The sequence below is a fragment of the Salvelinus alpinus genome, chromosome 19, assembly GCF_045679555.1.
Source record: "Salvelinus alpinus chromosome 19, SLU_Salpinus.1, whole genome shotgun sequence".
Lineage (NCBI taxonomy): Eukaryota > Metazoa > Chordata > Actinopteri > Salmoniformes > Salmonidae > Salvelinus > Salvelinus alpinus.
This window is the reverse complement of record NC_092104.1, coordinates 5,503,912-5,525,909: the sequence shown is the minus strand read 5'-3', so window position 1 is coordinate 5,525,909 and position 21,998 is coordinate 5,503,912. Positions and strand designations below refer to the sequence as shown.

General features: G+C 43.5%; 1 protein-coding gene across 1 annotated transcript; it reads left to right on the top strand.

The window, feature by feature from the left end:
- Positions 1–606: 606 nt before the first annotated feature.
- LOC139544909 (endothelial lipase-like) lies at positions 607–19,653 on the top strand. Its single transcript, XM_071352107.1, has 10 exons — positions 607–898; positions 6,188–6,369; positions 6,525–6,704; positions 9,125–9,236; positions 9,528–9,752; positions 10,104–10,346; positions 15,913–16,033; positions 17,882–18,112; positions 18,492–18,599; positions 18,753–19,653. Exons 1-10 carry the CDS (start codon positions 808–810, stop codon positions 18,766–18,768), a joined length of 1,509 nt encoding a protein of 502 aa, XP_071208208.1. The 5' UTR covers positions 607–807; the 3' UTR covers positions 18,769–19,653.
- Positions 19,654–21,998: the final 2,345 nt, after the last annotated feature.

Genomic DNA, 21,998 nt, shown 5'->3' with positions numbered 1-21,998 from the left:
CGCTCATTCCCGAAGTAGAATTGTATGCAATTCAATTTCTGGTTTCCAGACAATATTGATTGCAACCAGAAGCCACACAATTGAAATTGAATCGTTGATATTCACCTCCAATTACACTAATAACGTTCTCTCTGAAACACAATAGGCTATTTAAAAAAATAATCATCTACCAGATCACTTGCTCAGTGTTTTTACGGTCAACTAAATAAAGCCTCTAAATGTGAGGGATTACTATGGGGTAAATGCCAAAGGAAGGAGAGACTAGAGGTCCAGTTTGACTTGTAAATTTACAGACAATATAGTGTTGCTGTGATGTCTACAGGTTGTGATTGCGGTATTGGCACTTGTCGTCCATGCGTAACTGTAGTGGTTCTATTCAATGTAGTCTAATCTGTGTACTCCCCATAATCCGAGCCATACATGATCGGATCACATGGTGGCATTGTTTGTTTTCAGAGACCGCTCATAATATAGTTTAAAAGACAACGTGAAGCTACTACAAATTCATTCATGAATTCTTCGCCACGCCTTTAAAACGTAAAGAAATTGTACTTGACCAATTGCAAGCCTTGAATCCCCACATAGCGCTCTGCCGATGATCAGACGACTAAAGGAGAAACTATTTAAATCTCTAATGAACAACTTGACTCTAGGTCACTCAACTCTCACTGCTCTCAGGCGCACACGAACCACAGTCTCGCTGATACTTGGATCATTGGACATAAACTCACTGAACACACGAGTAACTGTTAAAGAGCCGGTTATCTTTACATCGACGGACTTCACATTTGTTTGCGTGAGAAAGAAATGAAAAATATCACTTTTTCTCTGTGGATTGTCCTACTTTGTGAAATTGCGCTCTTTGCGTCGGGAGTGGAAGACAACGAACTTTTCAAAGGTAAAAAAATACATCTAATCCGACTATTTCATTGACATTTAACAGCATAATCCAGTGTTTCCCCATACTGGTTCCTTGGACCCTTAGGGGTGCACGTTTTGGTTTTTGCTTAACACTACACAGCTGATTCAACTAGTCATCAAGCTGTGATCATTTGAATCAGCTGTATAGTGTTAGGACCAATACCAAAACGTGCACCCCTTGAGGTACCGAGGTCTGAGTTTGGGGAAAGTTGGCATAGCCTATTCGGAAAGCCTACATTTTTTAAATGTTAGGCTATCCACTACAAGAATGACAGTAAATATGGGGAATATTATGCTACACGCCATGAGGAAAGGGTAATTCAGACAAGAAGCAGATTCAATGGAAATCCCAGAGTTAATTATCATTTTAACCCATTAGCACAGCATGTCTGGGTTTTGAATGCATCGATCCTCTCAGGACCAAGTGGTGAGATAATGGAGACTGGGAAGAGCGGGAATGGATTTTCATGTGAGATACGTGTCCTTGGGAAGTGCTCGTGATGTGGCGCAAAAGCCGGACTAGACGTCACATCGCGTGGTTCTATTTGGAATTTAGATTTTTCCGATGACTCCGCGTTATACCGAGAACGGCAGTGCCGCGCCAGGGCTGTTGGCTTGTTCTATAAGTCTGTAAATAATCATAATGATTTTAAGTTTGCTTTCATCTAGGAAAAAACATTTATTTTATGTCCATAATTATTCCACTGTATCCTGTTCCGAATAATAATTAATACAAACTTGGCAGTCAAGTTTACATTTTTTATAAAATTTAAAAAAAATCCTGAATATAGTATTTGCCTTGACACTTACCGGAAAGGGGAAACTAAAAGACGTTATTTCACGTGAAAGTGTCAGTAAGAACACAAGGCCATATGGAATAGAAGTGCAGGAGAGTTCTGGAGTGCCGAGATATTGAAGTATAGTAGGCAGCCGGCTTTGTATTTACAGCCAACTGATACTGTCACAGAGCAGTTGTAACCTACAGTACATTCCTACATTTTATACACTGTCTGTACAATAGTAGCAGGTTGCCTTCACAAAGGATTGCCAAAGGCTGCTTCTCAGTAACCACTTACCCCCCCATGTGCACTAAACTCCACACATAGGGTAGATGATAAACGGGGGGGGGAATGAAAAGCACAGGTCTTGATAGGTATCTCTATTTTGCTTTCACCAGTCTGGTGCAGTGAATGAAGAACCAAGGAAACATTGAGCCACCTTCAATATGCTAGCTCTTTTTACCTCCAATGCCAGGGAACAGCGATGGCGTGGCATGGGTGTAAAATTATGCTAATTCCTTTCTGGGATGAGAAATTTATTTACAATGCTATATCTAATCAGTTATTTTCTAATATTGTCCTGTGGCGCCCATACATTGATGGTAGTCTGGAGGGGCACAGAGGAGGACTTGAGTAGATTTGTGTTGGTACCCAAACTCTACTAATCCCCATTTATCATTTACAGAAGCGCATTGACAGGAAGTGCAATCTCCTCTACCTCGCTATTTTTAAAGGCGACAGCTTGAAACAATTTTCTTGGGCAAACGCTCCTAACATGCTGACTAGACTAGACTGGCCGTGCGTGTCTGCTATTGCGCGCATCAGCGAGCATTGCAAAATAAATATTTACATGCATGTTATTCAATCATTGCATCTACACTGCTCGTATGTGTCTGCGTAGCCAGGCGCTAAACAAGAACTTGTTTCTATTTGTGACGCTTGACGCTGCAAGTCCCACCTCTCGCATCTCCTCATTGGTTTTTAGGAGCATATACCCACGTGGGTGATTGAAAGATGAACTGAGGTCCACAGTCCAGTTGGTAGTGGTAATGCACCTTAAAGTTGGTTGCTAACCAACATATAAAGTCCAAAGAAGAAGTGTGAAGGAGAGATTAATAGAAACGAACTCGGTTTAACCCTTTTATTTGTGGATTGTCAGAGGACCTTGTGCGTTTCAGGTAAAATGACAACCCAATATTTATATCCCAGGACAAATTAGCTAGCAACATAAAGCTAACTAGTTAAATTGCAATACATTTTAATGCTTTCCGACCTGTCCCCAAGTCTTTTTTAATGTAGTTGGTTCAGAGTTCTTTTTGATATTTCAACCTGCGCGTCCTGATTCGTGTCTGGTGTGGGTCAAAATCAATATGCACCCGATGGCGCACGCGGTCAGTGTAGTCAGCATGTAAACTATGATTATGGCTTAAAATCCGATCAGAGAGAGAGAATGTCTTTGAGCGAGCAGAACATCATTGGCACAGATAAAATAATGTGAAACATAACTGTACATAAAGAAATGTGATTTAAAACAAGTGTGTGCATGCATTCATTTGTCCACCAGCAATAGTCACTTGTCATAGCTAGCCAGGTTGAGCAGTAAGTGCCTGCTTTTCCTTCACTCTGTGGTCCAACTCATCCCAAACACAATCGGGCGATTGTGGAGGCCAGGTCATCTGATGCAGCACTCCATCACGCTCCTTGGTCAAATAGCCCTTACACAGCCTGGAGGTGTGTGTTGGGTCATTGTCCTGTTGAAAAACAAATGGTTGTCCCGCTAAGCGCAAACCAGATGGGATGGCGTATCGCTACAGAATGCTGTGGTAGCCATGCTGGTTAAGTGTGCCTTGAATTCTAAATACATCAAATGTCACCAGTAAAGCATCATCAAACCACCTCCTCCTCCATGCTTCACGGTGGGAACCACACATGCAGAGATCATCCGTTCACCTACTCTGCGTCTCACAAAGACACGGCGGTTGGAAGCAAAACTTTCCAATTTGGACTCCTCAAACCAAAGGACCGATTTCCACTTGTCTAATGTCAATTGCTTGTGTTTCTTGGCGCAAGTATTATTGGATTCCATTAGTAGTGGTTTCTTTGCAGCAATTCGACCCATGAAGTCCTGATTTCACGCTGTCTCCTCTGAACAGTTGTCTGTTACTTGAATTCTGTGAAGCATTTATTTGGGCTGCAATTTCTGAGGCTGGTAACTCTAATGGACTTATCCTCTGCAGCAGAGGTAACTCTGGGTCTTCGGTTCCTGTGGCGGTCCTCATGAGAGCCAGTTTCATCATAGCGCTTGATGGCTTTTACAATTGCACAACTTTCAAAGTTATTCATTTTCTGGATTGACTGACCATGTCTTAAGGTAATGCTGGACTATCGTTTCTCTTTGCTTATTTGAGCTGTTCTTGCCATAATAGGGACTTGGTCTTTTACCAAAAAGGGTTATGTTCTATATACCACCCCTACCTTGTCACAACACTGATTGGCTAAAAACTCATTAAAAAGGAAAGAAATTTCACAAATTCACTTTTGACAAGGCAAACCTGTTAATTGAAATGCATTCCAGGTGACTACCTCATGAAGCTGGTTGAGAGAATTCTAAGAGTGTACAAGCTGACATCAAGGCAAAGGGTGGCTACTTTGCAGAATCTCAAATGTTTTTTGGGGGGGCGGTTACTACATGATTCAATGTTTCATAGGTTTGAATGTCTTAATTTTTCTACAATGTAGAAAATAGTAAAAATAAAGCGTGTCCAAACCTTTTGACTGGGGAGAATCTGCTACCATTCATTGAGTACATAATCAGTCCCCAATAATGCAATGTAAACTGACAAACCAGATAAAGCTGATTCTGACATACTAAACTCAGGTTATTTGCCAAATACATTTGCATGGACAGGAATTTGACTGAATTGGTGCTGCCACAAACAAAATGTATAATGATGCAGAATTTCCACAGATCCAAAATATAGTAAGAACACTAAGCTGCATGTAACCTAGTAGGTTAATGGCACAACGCTATTACCTAAAGGTTAATGTGGAAAAATCTGTGCCCTTGAATGAAGCACTTAACCCTAATTACTCTGGATAAGAACTTCTGCTAAATGACCAATTTAAACAAACCAAGCTAAATTATGTTGGAAGATATGTGCAGTTTTGGGATGACTGTGCAGGGTAAATAGTGCGAAGTCCATGGATGAGAGGACCAGGTGGACTTTTGATTACCATGGCACGTGGGAAGTAACTGTTCAAGTAGTGGGAGGTTTTGGTCACGTTTGACCTGAACTGTTTGCCTGAGGGGAGTCTTTGGTGGAAGGGGTCGACGGTTATCTTTACTGCAAGCTTCCTTGCCCTGGAGTCGTACAGGACCTCAATAGAGGGCAGGCGGCAGCCAATGGTCCCCCTCAGCAGACCGGACAATCCATTGCGATGATGATGATGAGGATTGGACTTTATGGTGATTTAGAATTGACTCGGTACACACAGCATTCATTGGAGGACAGAACAACTGGCGTGAGGAGTTGAAATGTTTTAGCATCTTAATGTTGTGTTCGAGGTAGCAGTCCATTTTAAGACTCCTGTATCGACAGAGTAAAACTATGGCTAATAATTTAGCCAATTAAGTGATGAGGTGACTTGACTAAGCCCAGCTGTAGGGCCATTCCATGGGAGGAGTGATGCTGATGCACAGGTGCTATCCTATAGGTTCATGAGGTCCACTCTACAGTGTATATGACAGTAATCATCCTAAACCTCTCAAACGCAATATTCCTAGACTAATGCGAAACTGCAGCAAATCAAATGATTGAGACCTAAAGCTGAACCAATGAGGTGCCTCTAACACGGCTCATAAACGAGCACGATTGACTGGTAGAGCCGCCCTCCTCACAATAAAGACAAATGTGAGATCTGCTAGCCCCCCCAACACACTAAGCACTAGGCTACCTGCTGGTTACTGGCCCAACACAATAACCACTAGGCTACCTGCTGGTTACTGGCCCAACACACTAACCACTAGGCTACCTGCTGGTTACTGGCCCAACACACTAACCACTAGGCTACCTGCTGGTTACTGGCCCAACACACTAAGCACTAGGCTACCTGCTGGTTACTAGTCCAACACTCTAACCACTAGGCTACCTGCTGGTTACTAGTCCAACACTCTAACCACTAGGCTACCTGCTGGTTACTAGTCCAACACTCTAACCACTAGGCTACCTGCCGCCCCAATAACCTGTGTAGTCCCTGCTGCTACAACTGACAGTAATAACATGTTTGATTGAAATGAGGGACACTCCCCATGTGAGGGTATATAGGTGCCTCCCTACATGTTGTATTATTCAAGGCTCTGAAGGCGACTCCTGCTGAACTGTAAACCTAAGCTGGGCTGAAGTACGTTTTGAGTGTCTTTTTCCATGCAGCTAGAGATGTTGCTCATCCTAATGCCCCCCCCCCCGCCCCCCCGCCCCCCCCCCTAGATGAGGAGTTCAAAGTGCTCTACGGTGACGAGGCGCTCCATGACCGGATCACATACAACATGAGGAAGAGCCTGAATCTAGACGTGGACGGCTGCATCCTTCTGCCTGGTGAGAAGAGGAGTCTGCAGGAGTGTGGCTTCAACGTCACAGCCAAGACCTTCTTCATCATCCACGGCTGGACGGTAAACGGAAGCACACACACTCTTTATCCCCATATTCCACCTTGCTGTCACCGGTTGCTTTAGTGAGCCTTTGCTGTGTATTTAGGCAGAGGGTCGCTCTTCAAAGGGTTGTGTGTGTAAGTTTGAGGCTCACCGACTTGCTCTCTCCTATACAGACGAGTGGGATGTTTGAGAGTTGGATGCAGAAGCTGGTGTCTGCCATGATGCAGCGAGAACCGGAGGCCAACGTGGTCATCGTTGATTGGCTTCCCATGGCCCACCAGCTCTACCCCGATGCGGTCAACCACACCCACCAAGTTGGCCTCAGTGTCGCCACCACCATCAACTGGCTCCAGGTATGTGTGTGTGATTTGATTGTTCAGCGGTCTATTACGTTGCAGTATCAGTGAGGGCTGTTGAATACATTGATCTTTAAGCTTACATGTACTGACTGTTCATAAACACATCACCCCTTTATAGTGTCCTTTCTCTCAGGGACATTTATCTAAATGATTGATGTGGGACAGGGCCTCGTTTTCCAGTTGCGATATAACTTTAGCGTTACGATCGTAGCGGTTGCGTCGTTATTTAAGAGCCGACTTAAACTTTTTTTTTTTTTTACAAAAAAAGTGTTTACCAAACGTTCACGTAGAGTTCGTTAAGTGCATCGTTAGACCATGTGTCTACCGATGGGATCGAAAGAATAGCAACGCTGCTCTCGGATCAGCCTTCTCCACTCAAATCTTACCTAAACATTATAATTATTCCACTACTACTGACAATGGATCAGCTCCTAGAGGGATTACTTCCTATGGCTGCAAATATTGAGGCGGCTTATGATGCTTACATAATAATAATAATAATAATAATAATAATAATACACTAAATTTGACTGGGCACCTTGGTACACATTAAACGTCTTGAGGCTAACATGAGACCGTAGCCTAGTGGCTACTTAATGCAGTCATCTCGGTTTTTATTTGAAAGCCAAATTTTATCTTTCACTTGTTTTTGTAACTATTTGTCACAAGAATTTCCAATCCCAATGATAATAACAATCAATCAATAGCTCTGACCAATTCCTGAGGTTTGTAAGACCATGGGTATAATAATAATTAGTCAGACTCAGCTTATACAAAAGGTTAGTACAGTTTATTCAGAGAACGTTCTAAAGTCAAGAATACAAAACAATTAATTTTATACTGACTTCTCACGCACACACACACACAACCATACACACATACACACAACCATACAAGAATACATGGACACAACCATACGCACACACATACACTACCCAGACGACAGAGATCAGTGACCTTGTCCTTGACACGTACTCCCCGTTCTCTCCCAAATCTCTAGTCAGGTCGGCACCAAGCTCAGACAGTCTGTGTTTATAATACCATAAAGACATATTGTTTTACCCTCATTCTGACTAGACTACACATTTATTGATTATGATTTTATACATTCTAGTCAATTCCATACAATTATGTTTCAGGGCGGAATATTCTAATCATTCAATTAACAAATAATTCTCAACTATCACAATTGCAAATCATTTGGGAACTTGATATTTTTTTAAGTTAATCTTTTATTTAACTAGGCAAGTCAGTTAAGAACACATTCTTATTTTCAATGACGGCCTAGGAACAGTGGGTAAACTGCCTTGTTCAGGGACAGAACAACAGATTTTTACCTTATCAGCTCGGGGATTTGATCTTGCCAACACACAGTCCAACACTCTAACCACTAGGCTACCTGCCACCCGACTTGTCAACTTCGTTCTGACGTTATCGGCGGTCAGTCGGATAGATGCCTAGCCTAAAAATCTCGATTCTGTGTTTAGCGGAGATCTTCTGTGAATAAAAGGACGTGAAAGAACCCCCCCCCCCAAAAAGAGATCTAATGATATACTTTGGCTGCTCTACGAGTGGTCTTGATCAAAAGCTCTGGGGAAACAGAATGGTGTTTATTAAAGATGGTTCTAATGATACTCTCAATACTAGGAAGGCTCTGGGGAAATGAGGCCCAGGACCGTCAAGTAGTTTAGTGAGTTAGCTCCAGTGTGCTAGAGAGGACAGCTGAGTGTCCCAATACCCTTCCAGTCCAGCCAGCTGACTACAGTAATGGTGATGTGCAGGATTGACTGGCTGGGAACTTTTCCCTCAGGAACAGAACAGCTGGCAGTGTTTTCAGGTGTTGGGAAATCCTGGTATGCTGTGAATTCTAATGAGGGAGTTGTGGGTATTTTCCATTTGGTTGTACGGGAACTCGCCAGATGCTCTTGGGGAAGAGTTGTCCTCTGTCTAGTTTGCAATGGGTCTCGTTCTCATCACGAGTCAACTGCTGTGTGACCTAGTGTGTCTCTCCATCTTGACTTCCACTAAGAGCAGAGACTGGGTGTGGTTCCAATCCACCGTACCGCTTTCCTTTCTACCTATCTGTTCAGATGGCTGAGAGGGAAAAGGAGGCTATTTAACAGTATTGGGACGCATTCGATGTCTCATTCAGGCCAGGCTCTGTCCCCTTAACAGGCCAGGACACCGCTGACACACAAGCCCAGGGTTCAGGCTGTGGGTAACAGGGTAGACTGCCTTCAGAGATGAGCAGAAGGTGGAAGTGCTTTTACATGGAAGGGAGAGCGTGAACGTATTCTGATGACTCATCTCCACTGGGATTTGCTGGTGCCCAGGGAACGACTGACTGCTATTGGCTGAGGGCCCGTGTGTGTGTGTGTGGCAGCAGCTGATGTCGGTTGTCATGTATCCGATAGGAGGAACAGCAGCTGCCCCTGCAGAATGTGCACCTGATTGGCTACAGCTTGGGGGCCCATGTGGCAGGCTACGCTGGAACGTCTGTGCGAGGGACTATTGGCAGAATCACGGGTAAGTTGTGGGAGGTTCATGACCTCATTCACTGTTGCTCCTCATGACTCTGAACAGGCAACAGTCTGAGCCTTTGGAATGGTGCCAATCCCCTTTTTTTAAATCAAACTCCATATAGTCAAGTATGAAACCAGTACCACCTTAGCATCGACATGTCTTCATGGAGGGATGGCTGTGGCTGTAGTCACGGTGTATTGACTGCTAAGCTGTGGCTGTATGCCTAATAGATCTTAGACACACCTGTCTTGTCCACCAAATGAGACGTTCCTGTTTCTCCAATCTCTCCTATAGGTCTAGATCCGGCAGGGCCCATGTTTGAGGGGGTGGGAGATGATAAGCGCCTCTCATCGGGCGACGCCGACTTTGTGGACATCCTGCATACGTACACGCGCGAGGCACTGGGTATAAGCATTGGGATCCAGCAGCCCATCGGCGACATTGACATCTACCCCAACGGTGGAGACGTGCAGCCCGGCTGCTCCCTGAGGGAGATGCTTACCAGTGCAGCTGGAGGAAGTGAGTACCACACACAGGAAGAAGTCACTGAGGGTGTGCCCCCACCCACAAGTCTAAAAGCATTGGATTGGTGTAGGCATAGGCTAGAGGGAGTTTCCATACACCAGTCACTTCCTTTCAAATCCATGAAGGGAAGTGAACAAGTGCTCACTTTGGTTGGAAGGAGAGATTGTTGGAACGCACCACTAAACGCAGTGCTGTACCAAGTCTAACTGACTGGTATTTTCTGCTGCTGTTCCTTTGGCTAGATGGGAGTTGGCTGTTGTCTGTTGGTTGTTGGCTGCTTGTCATGTGATTGGGTAGCTGTTCCCCCTGTTGCTTATCAGTGCTGTACAACTCTTTGCTCCTCAGGCTTCATGGATGTGATGAAGTGTGAACACGAGCGGGCTGTGCTCCTGTTCGTGGACTCGCTGATGAACAACGAGTACGTGAGCCTTGCCTACCAGTGCACCGACCCCGAACGCTTCAAGAAGGGCATCTGTCTGAGCTGCCGCAAGAATCGCTGCAATAACATGGGTTACAACGCCAAGAAGATGAGGAAGAGGAGCAACTGCAAGATGTACCTGAAGACCCGTGCTGCCACACCCTTCGGAGGTGAGCTGGGGATTATTTTTGTTTGTGTGGGGGGACATATTGCCATGGGGCAAAGAAATGTGCCGTTTTATAATTCACATTTTGCCATGTTCCCTCATCCGCATGGCTAGGTTTCCATCCGACAGATTTTCATGCAAATATTCTTACATTTTGGGGGGGGGGGGGGAAACAATGTGTATTTTCCCACCAGAGAAGTGTTTTTCCATTAAATTGTCTTGTTGTAAATAAAAGGCAGTGAGTGACGACATGGTGCACATACCTTGACCTTCTGCGGTTAATTTCCCATGTACGAAATAGTGTACCATGTCCCGACCCATTTTCAACTCTGCTGATGGTTATTCTCATGTGTGTGTGATATAAATAAAATGATTTGTCACATGCGCTGAATACAACAGGTGTAAACATAACTGTGAAGTGCTTGCAGTTTCTAAGAAAAATAAAAGTGAAGGAAATATTTAATGAATAAACTAAAGTAAAATAGTTTTGGTAGCCATTTTAATTATCTGTTCAGCAGTCTTATGGCTTGGGGGGTAAAAGCTGTTAAGGAGCCTTTTGGACCTAGACTTTGCTCCGGTACCACTTTCTGTGCGGCAGCAGAGAGAACAGTCTATGATTAGGGTGGCTGGAGTCGTTACATTTTTAGAGTTTTCATCTGATACCGCCTAGTATAGAGATCCTGGATGGCAGGAAGCTTGGACTTAGTGATGTACTGGGCTGTACGCACTGCCCTCTGTAGCACCTTGCGGTCGGTAGCCGAGCAGTTTCCATACCAGGTGGTGTTATAACCAGTCAGGATGCTCTCGATGGTGCAGCTGTGGAACCTTTTGAGGCTCTGAGGAGCCATGCTAAGTCTTTTCAGTCTTCTGTGGGGGAAGAGACGTTGTCATGCCCTCTTCACGGCTGGGTGAACAGGGAGTACAGGGGGGGACTAGGCACACACCCCGTGTTGAGGGTCAGTGTGGCGGATGTGTTGTTACCTACCCTTACCACCTGGGGGCGGCCCATCAAGAAGTCCAGGATCCTGTTGCAGAGGGAGGTGTTTAATCCCAGGGTCCATAGCTTTGCGGTGATCTATGTGGGCACCAAGGGATTTTCTTATTTTTTTTATTTATTTATGCATTAACTAGGCAGGTCACTTAAGAACATTCTTATTTACAAAGACTGCCTACACTATGGTGTTGAACACTGAGCTGTAGTCAATGAACAGCATTCTCAAGTAGTTGTTCCTTTTGTCCAGGTGTGAAAGGGCAGTGTGGAGTGCAATAGAGATTGCGTCATCTGTGGCGCTGTTGGTGCGGTATGTGAATTGGAGTTGGTCTGTTCCCAAACTTTCTATAGTCCCGTACCCCTTCAAAACAGTCAACCACCAGCTGCGTACCCCCTCTATCACCAGGGTCAGCGCACTCTCAAATGTTGTTTTTTGCCATTGAATGCCTGCCACACACACTATACAATACATTTATTAAATGTAAGACTGAGTGAGGTTTTTTTCACAACCCGGCTCATGGTAAGTGACAGAGCTCTTTATAGGACCAGGACACAAATAATAATCAGTCGTTTTGCTCATTATTTTGCCATCTTCCATATAAAACCTTATTTGTTCATAAAAAATTGTGAGTAACTCCCCACAGGTTAATGAGACGGTGTACTTGAAGGGATACCCGTAACTCTGCAATGTTGTATTTAGTTTTCATGCTAGTGAGGGTTGAGAATCCACACTCAGATAGGTACGTGGTTACAAAGGGCATCAGTGTCTTAATTTGCCAAGGCAAGAAACTCAGAGCAGCCATATCCAGAAATCTGGCAGTAGCTTCTGATTTTTAAATTAAATTTTCACAGAACCGCTTGTTGCAATTTCAATGATGCTCTTGTTCAGATGGTGGTAAATGGACTGGCGGCAGGGCATGAAAGGGATACCGAATCCAGTTTGTTTTGGGGAAAGTAATTGGGCACCCACCTCACTCAGGTGCTTCGCTATATCACATTTGACATTGTCCGTAAACTTGAGTTAATTTGCACGCAAATCATACATACAATGATGGAAAGACCTGTTGTCCTTTTTAATGCAGACAGAAGAGCTCCAACTTCTTAGCCTCAATTTTGTACCACACATTGAATATAGTTGCAGAGAGTCCCTGTAATCCTATATTCAGATCATTCAGGCGAGGAAAAAACATCACCCAGACAGGCCAGTAGTGTGAGAAACTTGTCATCATGCAAGCGGTCAGACAAGTGAATTGGAGTCAGTAAAAACTTTAAGCTCGTCTCTCAATTAAAAAAATTTGTCAATACTTTGCCCCGTGATAACCAGCGCACTTCTGTATATTGTAAACGCGTTACATGGTCGCTGCCCATATCATTGCATTATGCAGAAAATACACGAGTTCAGGGGCCTTGCTTTAATAAAGTTAACCATTTTCACTAGTGTCAAACGTCTTTCAAGCTGTCAGAGCCTCTCGATGGATGCTGCAGTGTACCCAAGTGGCGTCGGGAGCAACTGCTTGCGCGTTACCACTCCACTATGTCTCCCTGTCATGGCTTTTGCGCCATCAGTACAGATACCAACACATCTTGACCACAAGTCCATTTGCTGTCACAAAGCTGTCCAGTACTTTAAAAATATCCTCATGTTGTCCTGGTTTCCAGTGGTTTGCCGGAGAGGATATCTTCCTTAATTGAACCCCCCCCAAAAACGTAACGGACATGTACCAGGCCCGCCACGTCTGACTCATCCAGCTGTAACGCATATAATTCACTGGCTTGTATGCTAAGCAGTAATTGTTTTAAAACGTCTCCTGCCATGTCACTGATGCGTCGTGAAACAACAGTGTTTGAAGAAATTGTCTGTAGTTTTTTTTGGCCTTTCCCCCCCCAGCATTGTCCCAGCCATATCTGTGGTAGCAGGAAGAATTAAGTCCTCCACAATAGTATGGGGCTTGCCTGTCCTAGCCACTCGGTAGCTCACCATATAAGACACTTCTAGCCCCTTCTTACTAATGGTATCTGTTGCTTTTATACATGTCTTACTACTCGACATGTCGTCTTCATTCTCGCTGAAATCTCCTGTGCCTAATTTTATTGGACTCTATCAGGGACAGGTGGAAAATGTCAGTGAAGAACCTTGCAAGTAGGTCAGCGCATGCGCTGAGTAAAAGTCCTGGTAATCTGTCTAGCCCTGTGTCTTTGAATGTTGACCTGGTTTAAAAGTCTTACTCGCATCGGCTACCAAGAGTGTGATCCCAGTCGTCCGGAACGGCTGGTGCTCTCATGCGTGTTGCTTGCATGCATAAAGTAATTTAGCTCGTCTGGTAGACTTGTGTCCCTGGGCTGCTCGTGGCTGGGCTTCTTTGTAGTCTGTAATAGTTTGCAAGCCCTGCCATATCTTAGCATCAGAGCCGGTGTAGTAGGATTGAATCTTAGTCCTGTATTGACACTGCCTGTTTGCCTTCCGAAGAGCCATCATAGCGGGATTTCTCATAAGCTTCCGGTTTAGAGTCCTGCTCCTTGAAAGTGGCAGCTCTACCCTTTAGCTCAGTGTGGATGTTTATATAAATAAAAGATCCCAGAAATGTTCCTTTCGCACAAGTTATTGCTCTCCAATTTTGGTCACAAATTTGTTTCGATCCCTGTTACTGAGATTTTCTGGGGACAATAAGCCCACTAATGTGCAGTTTTGTCACAACACAATGCCACAGATGTCTCTAGTTTTGCCGAAGTGTGCAAATTTCCATGCTGACTGCAGGCATGTTCACGAGAGCTGTTGCTAGATTATTTAATGTTAGTTTCTCTACCATAAGGTGCCTCCAAGGTCGTTTTAGAGAATTTGACAGTACGTCCAACAGGCCGCAAAACCGCAGACCACGCCAGCCTAGGACCTCCACATCTGTTTTCTTCACCTGCAGGATCATCTGAGACTAGCCACCCGGACTGCTGATGACTGAATAATTTCTTCACAAACGGTCTCGGGGAAACTCATCTGCGTCCTCGTCGTCTTGACCAGACTACAGTTTGCCGTTGTATCTGACTTCAGTGGGCAAATGCTCACTTTTGATGGCCACTGGCATGCTCAAGTGTGCTCTTTGTGGATGAATCCCGATTTCAACTGTACCAGGCAGACCATGTACGTGTGGGCAAGCGGTTTGCTGATGTCAATATTGTGATCAGAGTGCCTCATAGTGTGGTAATGGGCAGGCATAAGTTAGGTGAGACAATTGCATTTTCAATGTTAATTCTGAATGCACAGAGATACCGTGACAAGATCCTGAGGCCCATTGTCGTGCCAGTCATCTGCCGCCATCACCTCATGTTTCAGCATGATAATGCAACGGCCCCATGTCACAAGGATCTGCACACAATTCCTGGAAGCTGAAAATGTCCCAGTTCTTCCATGGCCTGCATACTCACCAGACAGGTCACCCATTGAGCATGTTTGGGATGCTCTGGATCGACGTGTAGGACCACGTGTTCCCGTCCCTGCCAATATCCAGCAACTTCGCACAGCCATTGAGGAGTGGGACAACATTCCACAGACTACAATCAGCCTGATCAACTCTATCTGAAGGAGATGTCGAATGGCGATCACACCAGATACTGACTGGTTTTCTGATCCACGCCCCTTACTTTTTTTTTAAGGTGTGTGTGTGACCAACCGACGCATATCTGTATTCCCAGTCAAGTGAAATCCATAAATTAGGGCTTAATGAATATTATTCCAGTTGACTGATCTCCTTTTTATATGAACTCTAATTCAGTAAAATCTTTGAAATTGTTGCACTTATATTTTTGATCAATGTTTCTATGCAAAAAAAATTCAATAGAAAAACAAGAAATGCAGCGAGTTTGCTGTCATTCCAGCTTCAGTTTGAAGTGATTGTGTTGGCTAGCTCCTCTGAATAGTAACCTGGCTAGGAAGTAAATGCTCTAATGCCTGGTGAATTTGTCCATTAAGCTCCTTGTTATAGAAAACAGCTTAAACAAACAAATGTCGATACTTTTCTGTTATTCTGGCTGCACTGTTTGACGTTACAGTTAGCAGATGTTTTCTAGCTAGCAAGCGAGGGATAAGAATGTTGCCAGCCATCATTGCAACGGAATATTTAGACCGAACGCCTGGGTGGCGTCCATAGATTTATAACAAGACCTAACTTGTCTCTGGCAAGTGAACGAACAGGTGGCTAGGGTAGCAACCCTAGATTTGGTTCAGGACTATCTTGTGGAAGGATGAAATGGTATAAATACATGCATAATAAAAAATAAATGAAAATATCAGTCATTTTAATATGTTAACCTGTTGCATAAAAGTGATGCCTTGTGAACATGTGTTTGGGGGATATATTACCACAGTTTCTCTACTTCGTCTTGGGCTTAACACTTGTGCCAATATCCTCCAGACACCGGCTTCTCGGGCATTATCACTTAAATATAACACACCTTATCAGTACTTGACCAGTAGCCAAGCGATTATCTCCGAACCTGTTTTTTTTTATGACCCAGTCACACCTTGCAGTCATAAAGCTACTGTATGGCTCCTGTTTATGCCCCTGCCTTGTGCGTTTGTCCCTCCTAGGCATCCATTATCAGATGAAGATGCACGTGTTCAACAGAAAGCAGGCTGACGATGCTGACCCAACCTTCCACGTCAAGCTGTATGGAGCTCACAATGACACCGATGACCTGCATGTAGACTTGTGAGTACTGCTGCACTTTACTCTTCTCTACTCAGTGGCAGTTAGCCTAGCGGTTTGGGCCTGATTTAGACTTAGGAAATGTACGCCTTTCCTACGCACTTAGTAGCTGGTATTCAGACTTGCCTTATGCAGATTTGTAAATAAGCTTTCCTTGTGTGCACTGAATACATTTAATTCAACCTCTGAAAACCCTTCCACTTGCTGGCAAACAGATGTTCTATGGGTTGTCATTCAATAGGGTTTTCAGTACATTTTTCTAATGCCAGCCCTTTAAATACGGTGTACTTAAAAAAAGAAATTATTCAATTTGCTGACACTCACTAGAATGCATGGACATATTTGTCTGTTTCAGCTCCAACTCAATAGTAGCTAGTTTTTAGGTTAGGAACGTATGAATCATAAAAAATAATAAAAACTTTACGCACCAAAATGGTGGTTTTGAGTTGTCCTAAAAATTGTTATGTTCAATCTATGACATATTGGAAGATGAGCAGTGTACAATAGGGATTGACCAGTAATAATCCTCAGTGATCATGGAACTGTTTTGATGGCGGTCCTGTTGTCGTGAACCGTGCTACAAGTTTAAACTGCTAGGTAAACTCTTCATTCCGTAATGATTCAAATAGGTTACATCTCCCAAATTATGATGCGTTAGCCTAATATGATCCACTAATGCTAGTGGCCCTCAGGAACAACTACACCAACGTGACAGACGAAAGGTGACTGGAATTATGTGGGCTTCAAATTGAAGGAAAAGAACGTGACAGTTATACTTGTATGTGGGTATTACTTACGGTGGCTAACGTTTAACACGATTCAACTCTGCAGGTTTTATAGAAGCCTAGTTTTTGAGTCTCCAAACTTCACCCGCGCAAATTCAGAATAACGGCACAGCTATTTATAGCCCAATTCACGCCATGTTGAGGAGATTTTCAGTTTGCGTCCAAATGACCGGTTTCACATTCGTCTCCAGTTATCATAAGGAAAATAATCTTAAACAATTGCTATGTGTATTTCCACCAGTGGAGGCTGCTGAGGGGAGGACGGCTCATAATAATGGCTGGAACGGAGCAGATGGAACGGCATGAAGCCATGTTTTGACTGCATTTGATACTATTCCGCTCTAGCTGTTACCACGAGCCCATCATCCCCGATTTTTTTTCAAGTTACCCGTCAACCTCTTGTGACTCACAATCCCCTTCTCCAAATGGATGACTCATTTACCTTTATCAATGTATAAATTACAGTGCATGTAGATTTATATTTACAAAGGGGGGGTTAAGTGATGCAGAATACAGCATTGACACCACCACACGAATAGCAGGTGAATAGTGATGATATTAGTACTATAATTATATTCTGCTGCTTAAGGTAAAGGTTAGAACTCATAGATAGAAGTATAACAAGGGAATTGCCTTATTTTTTTACGTACGCTTAACTCTGGTCGGAATTCACCCACTTCGAGCTTTTGGGCCAGTAACCAAAAGGTCGCTAGTTCGAATACCTGAGCCGACAAGGAGAAATGGCGCAAGACCACCGAAAGACACTTAACCCAAGTTGCTCCAGGGTTGCTGTTGATAGTGGCTGATCTTGGCCGTGACCCTTTGGGATATAAAAAAAATAATAATAATCCAATTCACACGTGTATAAAACACACTTATATGTGTGCAAATATAAAATGGTGCAAAATATGAAATGGTGCAAATATAAACACTTACTACTGTACTCATGTATACAGAAACTGTAAACACTTGAGTTGTCTAGTGTAATGGCAATTAGTGAATACATTTATTTTAACTATCTAATGACCTGTGACTGACCGTTTTTGTGTCTCTCTCCCCCCTCCAGTCCAAACAAAGTGGGTCTGAACCTGACCAACACCTTCCTGGTCTTCACCGAGGACGACATCGGGGATCTGCTGAAGATCCGTCTGAGCTGGGAGGGGGCGTCCGAGTCGCTAGGGTCTCTCTGGAAGAACATGAAGAAGTCTTTCTGGTCCTGGAACAGCAACGGCCCGCCCAGCAACCAGGTGCTGGAGGTCCGCAGGATCCGTGTCAAGTGTGGAGAAACGCAGAAGAAGTAAGTTGGGAGGCAGAAAGCGATGGCCATTTTTTTTTTTTTTTTCTCCACATACCATTCAATGAGTTGTTGGTTCCATAGAATGGAAAAGGAGTTCAAAATTGGGATTTCAATTCTAGTAATTGTATTTCTATAGTTGGTTCTCCAAGCAGAGTCGGCTGTCTTTGATTTGATAATCCTCTCACTCAAACAGCCTTTGTTTATAAATCAGGAAATGGAGTCATTTAGTCATGAATCAACTGCATCTTGCCGTTAAACATTACGTTTTTATATTTTCACTTTATGAACTGGGATTTGGTTGTTTTTAGCATATTTTTATCTGCTGCTCTATGTTGTGCTGTCGGTTCCTTGTTTCACTTATTGGTTTGTGCTTGTGTAGGTTCACATTCTGTGCCCAGGACCCCTCGGTGACTGAGATCTCTCCAGGACAGGTTATCACTTACGTCAAGTGTCGTGATGGCTGGGAGGTCAAACCCAGTAAAAAAAGGTACAGCTCAGCCCATTCACTTAGTGTTGCGTTCCCTAACGGTGTCTTATTCTTAGATACAGAATTGTATTATTTTAAACCATTAGGTCCTGAGATGACTGGATACATGTCTAGTCAATCCAGTATATTGACCCGGTCCTCTTGCTTTGACAGGTTGCATAACTTATAAGGATTCAGCACTTCAATCAATCAACGCACCAATGGCATGGGACCGAAAGGCGGAAGGAATGTCGGTAAGGACCGCCTTTTCTTCATCTGAGCACTTTGATTGGAGGAGTGATGAGCCCACGGTGGGAGGACCTTGGACTTGGGATGCGCCTGGATGTTTACTGGTGGTCACATGACTCTGGGCTCTGGCCAATGGGACGGCGGGAGGCTTCACGTGCGCTGTCTGTCAGGACCTGAGAATTCCCGGAGTGTTTCTTTTGTACGGACGGACTGTTCAACTCGGGGAAAATAAACGGTTGTGTTATCCATCGGACATTTCCCCCCCCCCAACAAACCTAGTCTCTTTACTGTATATTTGTATACATTTTCTGAAAATGGAAGCACTGCAAGACCATGGTTATTTATCAATCCCAACCACATCCTGTACTGAAGCACATAGTTACGGTTTGAATCATTTCCTCTGAGATGCAGTGTTTTGTGTGGTTGAGTGACTTATCTTTTGCATGTGTGAATGTGTTTGCATGCATGTAGTGTATGTGTGGCGTGACCAAGGGTATGAGCGTGCCTATTGGCTAGAGCGAGTTTAATGTGACTACACTGTAAAACTGAAGGACGTGACGGGCTACATGCACTTGATCTTTCACTGTTTTTTCCCAGGTTTTCCTGAAATCTCGGTTGGACGATTGCGGATTTTAGTTCCTTCGGTGTCCGGTAATCTTCCAACTGGGATTTGGGGAAAAACCCGGGAATTTGAGGGAAATTTAACAGAATTTTGCTACCCTACTTCTGTGTAACGTGTTACTATTGTAATTTCGATGTACCACGTCTGTGGCTGTGTTTATGTATATAATGTAAATGGTTTTTTGAAGAAAAAAAAAATCACTTTGTAATTATTTTTTGTGTTTTTTCTTTCGGCTGGATGACCAAGGTGCATGACCTAACAGGCTGTTCCTTTTGGCTCATCCTCAAAGTATAGAATAGTTTAAATTACTGCAGAAGTTTCATGTTTTAATCTCCGGTTTTACTTACAGATTAGGTTACTACTTTAAGTATGACACTTATGTTGCACTAACTTATGCCCCAAAAAATCTGATCATTCCCAGATGTTCAGTGAGCTCGATGCTGAAAAGACACGTTTTCAACCCAAGTCGTTTCAACATCGTTTGCGCCTATGTACTGTTACGTTTTATGTACTGCCTTCCAGAGGCCTAGAACTACTGTTGCCACGGTTTCAGATTCCTTGGCTTGTCTGGGTCAGCGGTGCTACTTTCTTAGTTGTGTTACAGTGCCGGGGAGTTTGGCCTCATTTTGACAGTGGAAATTCACCAATGCAACTCTAGCAGTAGTCTACGTAGGCCATGGTGTGATGCTGGGATTAATCTTACGGAATCTAGTAAACATTCCAAAAATTGTTTTTGGGGGGTTATGACCCACATCTGACAAGTCCCTGTTGGTTCTACTGTTAGAGTAGACCACTCCTGTATAGCGCTTTCCCTGTTGGTACACATGGCACAGCTAGAGTAGGACACTACTCTTCCCAAATTCCTCTTCCTTGCCTCCTTTCCCCTCCACCTTCTCTAAACGCATTGGAGAAGAAGTTCCAAGGGGAGGGAGCTTGGCTCTTCTCCAATGCAGTTTGAGGAGGTAGAGAGGAACGACTGAAATGCCTTCTGTCTAGCCAGCTAGTTAATCGGCACACCGATTCAGCTTATACTTTCTCTCTGATGTGCTTCCAAAATCTCACAGGTGACGTTCCAAGGCACTGGAATTCTTGGGAAAACCTCAAAAGGAAGAAGAAAATGAACCCCAGATTAATTGTATTTATGATGCACTTTCCCAGAATGCTCCATTACCTTTTACAGTATGTGTGGTGATACTTAGCTCGCCTAATCCACCAGTAAACTTCTGTCACACGGTTTCAATACTTTATATGGGGGGGGGGGAATAGTTTAAGAGAAATGTAAACCATAAGATTGCTGTACATATCTCACTAAATTGACAGGTTTCAACTCTTCAACATAGCAAACCAGGTGTGACGATTTCGGCAGCAAATTGCCTTTCATGATGTACGGTATCCATAAAATTAATTGTGACTTCCGACCCTACTGTGCAGCCATATTTCATTGGAAATTGGCCCAATGTTTTTTTAAACCGTAAATTTCTGTGGCTGCAGCATGACAGACTGTTTCAGGCTGCATCTGTTACTACTTATTGGTCTGCACGTCACAATCAAGGAAGTGAAGTGATTCTTGCTCTCTGTGTTCCTGAAAAGGAACTGAAATTAAAACATGGCACAACTCCAACCAGAAAATGGACATTGTGTGGCATTTCTTACTGTAAATAAATACTAATGAATTTGTCTTAGATGGAGAAGTAATTCAATCAGTCAAGTTTCAGATTCATACTGTCAATGTTGGAACATTTCTTTTACAGAAATAGAGATCACCTTTCTCAATTCTAAGGCTTTTTATCTGGTAAATATTTTGGAATGTGAAAACATTTCTAGAATCAATCTGTAATAGAAATGAATCAAAATGATCACTACTGTTCTCCCTTTTAATTGTAACTTTTTCACTATGGTAGTGACATTTAGTGGGTTGGTAGGGAATTTAGGTAAATGTTTCAAATATACAAAGTATGTTTACCTTTTTAAAGTTGGAAGACTTGTGAAAATAAGATACAAATGTAACTATTTTAGTTATGTGCAGTACCAGTGAAAAGTCTGTCTAAATACATTTACTTTTTTCTACATAGTTGATGTCTTCACTATTCTACAATGAAATTACACATGGAATCATGTAATCAAAATATATTTCAGATTCTGCAACGTAGCCACCCTATGCTTTGACGAAAGCTTTACACTCTTGGCATTCTCTCAACCAGCTTCACCTGGAATGCTTTTCCAACAGTCTTGAAGGAGTTCCTACGTTTCCTTCGCTCTGCGGTCCAACTCATCACAAACCATTTCAAATGGGTTGAGGTTGGGTGACCTGATGCAGCACCATCACTCTCCTTGGTTAAACAGCCCTTACACAGCCTGGAGGTGTGTTGGGTCATTGTCCTGTTGAAAAACAAATGATCGTTCCCACTAAGCTCAAACCAGATAGGATGGCGTATCGCTGCAGAATGCTGTGGTAGCCATGCTGGTTAAGTGTGCTTTGAATTCTAAATAATTCAGTGTCACCGGCAAAGCACCATCACACCACCTTCATGGTGGGAACCACACATGCA